An 11,840-nucleotide genomic window follows, 5' to 3' on the forward strand; every position below is an offset into this window, starting at 1 on the left:
TGAAATCAGGGTATTTTCTGGAAGTGCTGGTAGGTCATAACTACAAGGGCAGATGGATCAGAGAAGTCAGACCCCAGGCCTCAGTGGAGAGGGCTTTCCTACCCTGCTGGCTCTATGGTGTGCCCTCTGCCCACGGGCATGCAGACTTCTTGTGAATAAAGTGGGGACCCAGCATTTCTGAAGGAGAAACAAACATTTGTCCCAACTGAGGAACTAAAAAAAGAATTTGTTTATTGAGGGCAAGAGGATGCAGGCAATATAAAAATCAAAAGCTTATCTGGCTTTCACTGACTTTACTTTCTCTGCTTCTCAAATGGGGGTTGCATTTTATGTATACATTTTCTGAGGGTCCCAATCTGCTCATGGAATCCTTTATACTGGGTGGAGGGGGGTAGCTGCGGGGCAGACTCCTTGAGAGGCCCTCAGGAGAACTCTCTGGGTGGGAGTGTGGCTCAGTGCTGCCTACTTCTTTCCTTTCTGCTTCATGTGAACTACAAAATAGTCATTGCATGCGATGGTGAGCCCAGCGATCAGCGAAAAGAAGCTCTGGAAACCCACTCTGCCGTCCCGGCACTGGTCTAGGTCCTTCATTATCTTGTCCACAGCCAGGGGGTCTTTTTGATTCTGCAAAGAAGAACAAAGGCAAGAACTATCAGTCAGTGGCTGCAGTGGCCAGCTTCTCTGGTTTGTCCCACTGACAACCAGTAATAGAGTCTTCCCATTACCTGAACTCTTGTTTTAGGTTGTAAGTGGTCTTTGGACGTCCCCTACATGTGTTTTTCTGCCTTGAGAGAGCATTTCAGTAAATGCATATTTTAAGCTCAGAAAGAGGTTTTCCGTGGCATCATTTCGTAGAACTACAGGGATCTTAGGAACTGCCTATTTCTAGAAAGAGGAGATTCATGTCAGACAAGCTAAACCCAAGCCTTTTAATTCTCAGTCCACCGTGCTTGCCACCGTGACCCTGGCATGACCTTGTGAACTGCTCTGCTCCTAGTTCAGCTGTTTCCACAATTTTCAGTATCACAGGATTCTGCCTAAGAACCACCCTAAACTTCCCATTTTGTAGTGTGAGCCTACATTCTCTTAACACGTGTTTATTCCCGATGGCGTGGTCAAATCCTTGAAAAAGGAAACTCCTTAAGGAAAAATCTCTAAACATTAAAAAAGAAAAAATTAAAAAAAAAATTTTTTTTTAATTACCAAAAGTGGGGGGGGGGGCACTTGGGTGGCTCAGTCAGTTGAGTGTCCAACTTCAGCTTGGGTCATGATCTCGCAGTTTGTAAGTTTGAGCCCCACGTCAGACTCTGTGCTGACAGCTCAGAGCCTGGAGCCTACTTTGGATTCTGTGTTTCCCTCTTTCTCTGTCCCTCACTCACTCATGTTCTGTCGCTTTCTCAAAAATAAATAAACATTTAAAAAATTAAAAAAACAAAAAGATCTCAGAAGATAGTTTAGGGAGTAAGTTTCAGATCACTCCTTGTCCTACCTAGTGAGGTGGGAAAGTGTGGCTGCTCCCACAGGGTCCAGACCATCAACCGGGGGGGGGGGGAAATATGGCCTCCTAGAGGTGTGCAAGTGTTCAGGGAAAGTCTGTGTAATCCCATCAATCGCGTACATGAGTGAGGAATTGCACACTCAGTGTCTCAGGTATGCTGGATGTGTACATCCTGCACTCAGAAATCCCTACAGTAAAGCAGCCATGTTTCCTACTTGTGGACGGTAGACTCCCTCCTAAGCCATCAACTACAACCCCCTCTGTGTGGCTGTCTTCACTTTGGGTGGGTTTCAGCTAATTCTGGCTTCACCCCCAGCTTCCTGGTTGTGGTCTGAAGGAGTGAAATTTGGATGACACAAGGGGTCAACTTTAGAAACAAAATACTCTTGTCAGTTCAGCAAGTGTGCCCAGAATTATGACCCGTGCCTGGAATAAATTACACTACCATGTTCAGTACTCAGTACTATACACACCCTTTATGTTTCTTCTGCTACAAAGCCTTTAGGGAGCAAGGGTCTGTGTCTCATGTGATATTCATCTTGGCTTCTAACATATGCAACAGCACAATTAACAAGGGTTTAGGGGGCATCTAGGTGGCTCAGTCGGTTGAGCATCTGACTTTGGCTCAAGTCATGATCTCACGATTCGGAGTTCAAGCCCTGTGTCGGGTTCTGTGCTGACAGCTCAGAGCCTGGAGCCTGCTTCAGATCCTGTGCCTCCCTCTCTCTCTGCCCCTCCCTGACTCATGCTCTGTCCCTCTCTCAAAAATAAATAAACATTTAAAAAAACCCAGAAAAACCAAATAAAGCACAAGGGTTTAATACGTGGGGAATGCCTTTGTGTGGTGGGCAGGCTTATAATGAACACATGTCCTTGCATTTTATGCTTGCCTGGAAGGATCACAGAAAGTGGAAGCATGGAGGTAATCATGTTCAGCCCTCTCATTTTTCAGGGGCAGGAACTGAGGCCCAGAAAGCCAAAGTAGCCTGCCCAGTGTGAGGGCAGAGCCAGACTTCTGGTCTGGGGCTATACCAGAGGGTGTGCAAAAGCAGAGCAACAGCATATTCTAGCTCTTTCTGGGATGGCATTGTGGTAACTGCAGCTGTGAGACTGTCATTAGGCTTTATACCTGTTTACTTAACTGGTATTGACGACGTGTAAATCAGAATGTACCGTAAAACCCTGTTTACTGAGCCAGGAGTCGGGGCTTGACTAACGTGCTATCCACCAGGCACATGACAGGAGACAGGACCCAGCCTTTTACCATCATCTCCCTTCACCCTTTAGAGGCTGAAGTCATTTTCTGCACCAAGCACAGTAGTGCAAGGAAAGAGGGACTTGCATTTCATGCTCATATTTTGTCAAGTAATGTTTCACCTTCCGTTAAACGCAACAACCATGTCTTGAGGGTCTATGATGTAAAAGGACAACTGTGCCTTGCAGCCTAATGTCCTGAGTGAGGTGTCAGAGCTGATGGCAGACTCCTCTTCCAGTCTTGATGGAGCCGTTGGTCTTTCAAACTCAAGTTGCGCTCCTGTGTTCTCATAGCTTTTTTTTTTTTTTTTTAAATCTCATAGCGTTTTCAATGTGAAAAGCAGTTATTTCTGGAGTGACGCTTGGTTTTCATTCAGCAGATGCTTGACACTTTTCCTTTATAGAGTAGGAATAATATTTTTAAAAAGCCCTTATCTGAAGGGATTTAAGAGATGCAAAGTTGCTCAGAGTGGATATGACCAGAATGTGACAATGCCAGTGCCAGGTTTATGACCTGAGGTGGCCATTTCCTAGCTGATGACTCTCTGGTAAGAGGCTTTTCTTCGGTGACTCTGTCTCAGTGGATGCAGGTGACTCCACCTTGTCTTGTGGCAATTCACGTGCAGCTTTATTTCAGCTCCATATTGTAAGCCCCTTGAGGGCAAGGACTGCGTCTTCTCTACCTTCCGTTTCCCCTACGGTACCTTACAAACAGGAGGCACTCAATAATGTTTAATAAATGAATGAACAAGGACACCTTTCTACTAGTGGCTTCCACAGGGAAGGGATGGGAAGAGGAAGGAAAAGCAACCAGGGGCTAGAAGCACTGGTTTTCGTGTCTGGTTCTTTCTGAGCCTTTCAGCACTTACTTCCAAAAATCCAGGGAACTCCTTTTCCATGAGTACTCTCAGGTCCTCCTTTGTTAGGTAGCCTTTGTCCCCAGCAAACTTGTGGAATGTGAACATCATCGTTTCCATGGCGTGTTCCATTTGAGATGGCATTTTGAAGAGGTCTGTTGAAACCTTTTAAAAGATGTAAAGAAAGAGTTTACATTAACTTTTAAGCCACACGTACTGCCAGTCTTCTGTAGGTAACTAGAAGGAAGATGAGTAGTAGATCATCCATCAGACCCTTTTCGGCTCTAAAGTTCAACGACTCTGAGGCCCAGTTCACCCCAGGTGGGCCCCCCTGCTGATGGAAGCAGGTACCTCAGGTATTGGTGCTCTGAATGAGGAATTTGTCTAGTTGCCCACTAATTCTGCATAAATCACCTAATGAGGAATAAAAACTCTAATCATTTGGATCATTTGGAAAAGCAAGGTCCACGTCCCTCTGTTTAACAGACAAAGCATCTGCAGAAAGAGCAGGCGTTTCATCTTTTCTCTTGGCACTGGCAGATGGGACTCTTAGACATGGCTGATACCAACCACCCACACAGTCAAGCCTGGTTAATACTGAAAACTTCAACCCTCCAAGGTTAAGTAGGTAACCTGGTTTGGTGAAAGTCTAGGTTTAGCAACCCGTTTACAAATGAATTTTGTCTGCTGGGTGTGTATTTTTTACTAAAGGTGTGAACTAATGCTGTTACTCAAAGCTACCCAAAGCTCATTATCTAGTTTCTTGAAAAGGAACAGGTAACAGGAGTCAGGACTCCTTTGGGGACCTGGTTTTTGGCAGGAAGGACAGAGAGCAAGAGCTTTCCATCAGAAAGTATTTGAAAGGAGGGAAGGGAAGCATATCAGATCACTATAGTCATGTATAATGATCTGGGGCATACACCCGGTACTTAATAGGAACTCGGTGAGTTTTGGCTTAATTGGAAGGAATGCTATGGCCAGAACAGAGCACTGTTGGCTAACACTGCCTAAGATCACTAGTGGATAGATAACAGGTTAACTTGAATAGAGACTGTAGTATACCACTTACAGTAAAACAAAACAACAAAAACACCTCACAAGAATAGGTTTTGAGCACAGGCTGAAGGAGAGGCTAGTACCTTTCCCTGCTGATTTCAGTCTGGTTCCTGCTCCTGACAGATCTGTGTTCAACACAGATTCCTAAATGCTGCCTTTTACAGAGAAGGTGGAGTTAGGTGGTGACCCCAGGGATTGAGTAATTATACTTAGGGAATTGTAAATTCTACCCCTTTAATCCCCAGAAAAGTGCAGGAACCAGCATGCCAAAGAATGTGCTACTCTAGAGAATGCTATACGCCAGGATCTGGGATGATTCATCTGAAAGGCAGTTCTCTTGGAGAGATCAGCAAATTAATGCTTCAGCGTTTGCTGTGAGATGAATTCCAGGGGAGACACACCCTTTTCCCCTCTCTTCCTACACAGCCCTTGTGGTTTCAGAGGGCAGTCCACAGTGCTGAGATGGAGTTGCCCTTGCCTGGATTGTTCTGGAAGTCCAGCAGTGTAAGAGAACTGAACCAATGAGCCACCTACGGGAGGAAGACGTGGGAACCCACCCTAGTTCTGAAGTAACTCAGGAAAGAAGTTGGAGACCAGAGGTGTAAAAATACCTGTGTCTAAGCTCAGAGCGGGAGGGTATTTCACAACCAGTTCCCAAAGATGCCAGAAACTGCATTGGCTGCCAGACACCCTGTTCACCTTCTTCACAGAACAGAGCAGAAGGAAAGTGCACCGCAAAGCCAGAGGACAAAGAAAGGGGACGCAGTAGTAGAGTAAGGACCGCTATAATAGGGGAACAGGCCAATTTAGGAACTTGTAAGAAACACAAGTTGTAAGCAGGAAGAAATCTTGGCCACCCTTGAGTATCTTCTTCAAGAAAATGAGGCCGGTCTTCCCTGAGTGAACGCTCAGGTCTCCGGTCCTTCCAGTCCCCTGCCCCGGGTCCTTCCAGTCCTACCCCTCCTTGCCCACTTGCTGTTTTATTCAGCACATGGGCCATGAGTATGTGAGTATGGCAGGCACCCAGCTGACTCCCTATTTGTCAGGTAGACCTTTTGAAATGAGAATGCAGAACAGTGACTAGCCAGGAATCTAAGTTCATGAAGGTGAAATAACTGACTTTGGACACCAGAGGAGATGCCCATGGTCTCATCGGGGACCAGTGCCCATAGAGCACTGAAAAGGGCAATGAGCAACTTATTGTTCTGAAGGAGGAGCCAGTGCACTGGTTTTAAAGTAAGACGAAGGAAAAGCGGGGACAGTGAGGATTAGAAGTGTTCTCTTGGCCAGTGGAGGAGTCACAGAGCTCTCCCATGGAGTTGGCAGCCCTCTGGTCTTGGGTGGGGCAGACTGTAGGGCTGACCATTGGCTGCTAAAGTCGCAAGCCCAGGGACCTGAATCTGGCACTTGGATCTTCCCAGCCGCCTGACATGCTCCACTCCTGGGCAAGAGCTTGATAAGCTCTCATGGGGGCCTGGGCCTGCAGCCGAGAGGATGGCAAGAGGATGGCAGTGTGTGTCCTCTCTGTGCCTGAGACAAGCTACTCCTGCATTGAAACACCCTTTAATCGGTTTCCTGTTGGCCTCTCAGATTTAAGATCCTCTACGTCAAGAACTGTGAATTTTTCTGTCTATGAACCACAAAATAAGCATCTGCTAAATGAATAAGTCAGACAAACCCCTTGGCAGGGCCCGAAGTACCTGTGTGACCACTCAGGTCTGGACTGAAAACTGTGTAGCTCAGAGCCCAGCAGAAGGACGTGAGGCTGGGAAGAGCTGGGGAAGGGGCCCAGGAGCCCTGTGAATGCATCAGTAGAGTTCAGAGGGAAGCGCATTCCAGGAGTGCAGGGAAAAACTGTCCTGCTAAACAGGTCTGGCCAGATCCTGAACAGGACTTCTTTCTCTTCTGACTCCTGCTGTTTTCTTGTGTTTTGTTTCTCACTGTGAGCCCCACAGGCTATAACTACCTCATCGTTTTCTCATTTTTTATTGAACCATTTTATTCTGATGTCTGTGTAACCTCCCTACCTGTTTGCCTTGGTAAGATGGGGGCTCAGAACTCTGTAGTCTTTCTCTGTGTAGTTTTCTCTTTTTTTTTTAATTTGTTTTAATGTTTATTTTTGAGAGAGACAGAGGGCAAGTGGGGGAGGGGCAGAGAGAGATGGAGATGCAGAATCCAAAGTTAGCTCCAGTCTCTGAGCTGTCAGCACACAGCCAGACGTGGGGGTGGAGCTCACTAATTGAGATATGATCTCACCTGAGGTGAAGTCGGAGGCTTAACCAACTGAGTTACCCAGGCGCCCCAAGTGTACTTTTATTTATAGAAAAGAATTCTGGACTCCACAGATTTAGTCACAGTGATGGGAATTAAACTTTCCATTTCTTGTCCTCTTAAAATGAGCACCTACTGTGCATGTCTGGTGTTAGGCTGGTGTGTTCCCACACTCACTCTCTCTCTCTCTCTCTCTCTCTCCATGGTGCTTGCCTTTGGGGGAGTTCACCAGCTAATGGCATACTATTTAAAAAGTCTAGTTAATTGTGTTTCTGTTTCTTCTCCCACTAGATTGTGAGCTCCTTGATCAGGGTCCCAGTAGGTAGCAACCTGCCATCACAGCCTGCTCAATGAATTGGTAAGAATGAAATTGACAGCAATGTACATTTTGATTCTCCTGGGAGTAGCAGGGAGCCTCCGTAGAAATGTGTCTGCTCCTGAGCAATCCCAAATGTTTGCTCTGGATCCATGCCCAGATCCAGACCGTAATTTCAAAAAGGATACTTCTAAAGAGCAAGAGGCCTGATTTACTTTGCTCTTCTGTGTCTTGTCCATACCCTAGTTTTCTTGCAGCCCACCCAGAAAATAATTGGCAGGGTGTCAGTAAAAACAAACATCTGTTATTTAAAATGTGTTTAGGGTTTCCTTTCTTTTGCTGTGGAGATTTTGAAAAGAAAAGAATTTTTTTTAATTGAACACAGAAGGTGTTCCTAAATTTGATCCCTAAAGAGAATTCAGAAAAAATGAGTTGAGGCAATGGATCTGGATCCAGGCTGTCTCTCCCACCTTTCCCCAAGCATAAAACTTGCTCACTAAAAAAAGGAGGTAGCAGAGGGAAAATTCCAGATGCAATGCAATAGGAAGAAAGAACCCAGAAGCCTTCTCTACCCCAGTGGAGTACAACCATGTTTCTTTGAAGAATTGTCAATCAGCATGAATTGGCAAACAATAGCCATTGTGACAACTACTATCAAATCCATTGGTGGGTTGGGTGGTAGTTATTTAGTGAAAGGGTAGGAAGTGTTGAAAATTGTTTAAAAAAAATAAGTGAGTTCATTCTTTTTACTTTTGATACGAGATTCCTAAATCGTTAAGTCCCCAGGAAAATGAGAAGCTTAAGAAAGATGCTAAAACTTCATTTCAGCTTTCCCAGCACTCAGAGTGCTAATTTATACATCATAACCTGAAAGGATTCCATTGTTTCCCTCAACTTTGAAAGACTGTACTGTGTCCAAGGGCATACCAAGTGGGTAGTGCTCTTAAAAAGACACATTTTTGGAACTGTCATTGGAAAGCAGGAAGGCACCCAGTTTCAGCTCCACCCAGCCCAAGGCCTGACCTCACTGGGGTGGCTGCTTAAGAGACTAAGGTTAGAGACCAAGCACGGGAGGAAGAGGGCCCATCTGACATTGTTTGCAAGAGAAACCAGGGGAAAACATCACCTAGAAATCAGTGTACTTTATTTATGTCCAGTGCACCTTTAAGAAAATTTGAAGACCTGAAATAAACTCCAAATAATAGGTCAGATGAAGAAAGTAGCTTCTGGCTGTCAAGGAAGGCATATACCATTTAGGAGAGACAATTAAATACAAATGGGATAGGAATCTGTAGGGGCAGAATGCATGAAGACATTTCAAATGAGTTACATGAACTCATTTCTGCCCCAGCCTCTGGTATTATCTTTTTCAATCTGCCGAAACATGTTGGAGGCAAAGATCTCTGTCCGTCGGCGTGTTTCCATGAGCCTGGCCTCACCTGAAGTTCAGGATGTAAAGATCCGCTACTGCAGGTTGAATCTCAAGCTGCAGGGGGAAAAAATCTGCAGCAATTACCGCAAACCTCTTGACGGGAAGAGCTACCTCACTAGTGAAGCTTAGGCCACCTGCCAGCAGGCACGAGGGCCAATCATCCGACAGTGCTGTGTCTTACCATGGCTCTGCCAGTCTAATTGCTGCCCTCACCCACGGATCAGTCAAGAAACCTCTCCTTCAGATTGCCAGCCAGTCCTGGTGTGACTCACTTCCTCTTGGAAAATGCCCTCTGAGATGGCACAGTTCCCCTTTTCCTTTAGGGAGTGTTCTGTCCGGCCATCTGCAGAGAGTATCTGGAACCATCGCGGACCACACCCACATGGTCTCACAGCTGAGTCACCGGCCTGCACTAAGGGGATCTGGGAGCCCTTTGTGCTAACCACGCCCTGTGCAATGCTCTCAGCTCCCCTGGGGAGGGAAGGGGGTGTAGGCTTAATGTGTTCCAGAGTCTGGGCTAAGGGCTCTGCCCAGCTTGTAGCCGCTCTACTTTCCTCCCCAGCCCCACCCGACACGCCAGAGTCCCTGTTTCAGTTAGCTGGAGTCTAGATGGACAGTTAGCAGCGTCCAGGGCTGGAGGAAGCTACATTCCTTTGGCCAAGCTCAAAGTGGTGACCAGGTACCAAGGGCAGGTCTATCTGTCTCTTTGCACTGGGCCAGATTAATCTGGGTTGGGAGGTCCTTCATCAAACCTACTCTTCCCCCTCTTTATAGTTCCACTTGTGTAATTAAGATCGCAAGAAGGGAATCCTTTGAGTAGAGAAATCCCTTCATATATTCCCCTCCCCCCCAAATCTCGCTAGCCAGGCTTATAAAGAAAACAAATAGACCTCCCCCTCTCCTGTCTGGCAGACAAACAACAGGAAGCCCAACCTGAAACAGCAGGGCGAGGGACTGAGCAGTGCCCTTTAGGAAGGGATCTGCTGGCTGCCGGGCAGTCCAGCTCGGAGGAGGCCGCACACATCTGGACAGAGGTCAGCCTGCAGCCAGAGCGAGCGCATATGCCGGCCAGGACGGGGCGAATAGCTCGGGTGACGAGTGGAAAAGCAGGAAAGTGGGAGTGAGGAGAGATCGACGGAAAGGGAGGAGAGAGCAGAGGCCCCAGGCGTGGACACGGAGGTCCGGTACGGAGGACGAGCGCCCCTCCTCCACTCCGCGAGGATCGCGGCAGGGGCGCTGCCGGTCTCGCCGGGGTGTGGCCCAGGGCGCGGAGCGGCGGGCGCCCAGCGGACCCCGGCGCTGGGGCAGCCGATGGGGGGGCTTCCCCGTGCGCGGGGTCGCGGCCGGGCGGGGGGGGCGGGGGGGGCTCAGGAGCAGCGGGCTGAACTCACCTTGGCTGGAGGCGCGGCGGGGACTCTCGCTCGGCTGGGACGCGCGGGCCAGTGAGCAGAGCGTGGCGGGCTGGGAGCCTTAGTATGGGGGGTGGGGAGGGGAGGCAGGAGGAGCCTGGGCCGGTGTCCCGGTCCCTGCTCACCCCACCCCTTCCCCGCCCTCCTCTTCCTGTCCCCCCGCGCCCCGCGCGGGCACACACCCTCCCAGGCGATGCCGTGGGCCTCACGCCCAGCCTCCGCCCGCTGTCACCTCGGCGGAGAGCGTTCTTGTGCAAGTCCGTCCCCGCTCCAGGGCTCTCGGATGGTTCAGGACACCCCCGCCCTGGGCCGTGCCCTTCCTCTCGGGTCTGGTTTTAGAGAGGGAAGGCGCAGTCCTCAATCCAGCTGTTCTGCGGGTGGGGCGCGCTGCCCCACAACCGGTGTAACCTACAGGTCCAGGAATTAATTTCTAGACAACACTGCTGGGAGGGGCACGTGGAGTCCTAACCGTCGCAGGTTGGTCGTAGTTCTCGTGTTAGGCTCAGGATTTCAGTCCCGAGGGTCTTCGTGGCCTGAGCCCCGCTCCACCTACTCCTGGTGCCCGTCTCTCTGGGTGGGGTATGAAGAGTGCCGCTTGGCTTGTTGGCGCCGTGGATACAAACCTTTTGTTCAACAAGGGATTTACCCCTCCTTGGGGATGGCTTTACGTGGTGGAAAACTCAGCTTGGCATTGTTAAGACCAAAGTTTCTAAGCCTCCTTTTTGTCCTGTAATTGGCTTGTTTGGTTCTCAAAGCCCTTTAGGAGAAATTTCTGGAAGAAATTTAGAGAAAACCTAAGTGTCTCCTACTGGATGGATAGTGTTCCCCCGCCCCCATTTATTTTAATTGTGGTTAGGGTTAAATGCAAACTACTAGCAGCTATAAAAGTCCCAAGTCCTGGGTTTTCCTTTGTTCCCAGGGGAGGTCCTGGGAGGAGTGAGTGATCCCAAAGGAATGAGCAGACTCAGGGAATCCTTTAAGTGCCACCATGTGACTGATCTTGGCTCTTGCTAGGAAACCCCAATTTGAATTTAAGCTCTCGCTCACTCTAGGTTCATGCAACCCTGGTGCTGACTGTTTAGGGAGGCTGTTCTTCAAAATCTTGCTGTATGCTTCCCAAGTTTTTCCCAGGCCCCAGGGTACAGTCAAGAGTGGAGAAAATCCTGGATCCATTAGTCCCAGGGAAGATGCAACTGAATTTAGAATGAGAACAACCTGTTTCTACACTCCCACTTACTTGAGTTCTTCATTTGATCCACAAACCTTTACAAATGCTTAGTTTCTGTGCTAGGTAGGCCCTGAGGACTCAGACATTAAAGACTCAGTTTCTTCCCTCAAAGATCTTCAAGTCTTGTCAGGAGATAGATAAGCAGTCAAAATCCAGTGTTCCCAGTGAATGGTAGAGGACACTAGGGGATACTTTGAGAATGTTGACCCTTGGAGTGGTCACAGAACAATTCCTGGAGGAGGCAACATTTGACAGCCATTTAAAAAATAACAATGATGGGGGCGCCTGGGTGGCTCAGTCAGTTGAGCATCCGACTTCAGCTCAGGTCATGATCTCGCAGTCTGTGAGTTCAAGCCCCGAGTCAGGCTCTGTGCTGACAGCTCAGAGCCTGGAGCCTGCTTCACAGAAGTGTCTCCCTCTCTCTCTGCCCCTCCCCCATGCATGCTCTGTCTCCATCAAAAAATGAATAAACGTTAAAAAATTTTTTTAAAAATAACAATGACTTGGGGCACCTGGGTG

General features: G+C 48.3%; 1 protein-coding gene across 1 annotated transcript; it reads right to left on the reverse strand.

The window, feature by feature from the left end:
• Positions 1–206: 206 nt before the first annotated feature.
• On the reverse strand, positions 207–10,181 carry S100A10 (S100 calcium binding protein A10). Its single transcript, XM_030325631.1, has 3 exons — positions 10,076–10,181; positions 3,622–3,774; positions 207–624 (listed from the first exon to the last, which is right to left on the reverse strand). Exons 2-3 carry the CDS (start codon positions 3,751–3,753, stop codon positions 463–465), a joined length of 294 nt encoding a protein of 97 aa, XP_030181491.1. The 5' UTR covers positions 3,754–3,774; positions 10,076–10,181; the 3' UTR covers positions 207–462.
• Between the last annotated feature and the right edge of the window lie 1,659 nt (positions 10,182–11,840).

Source organism: Lynx canadensis, chromosome C1 (assembly GCF_007474595.2).
Source record: "Lynx canadensis isolate LIC74 chromosome C1, mLynCan4.pri.v2, whole genome shotgun sequence".
Taxonomy (NCBI): Eukaryota; Metazoa; Chordata; class Mammalia; order Carnivora; family Felidae; genus Lynx; species Lynx canadensis.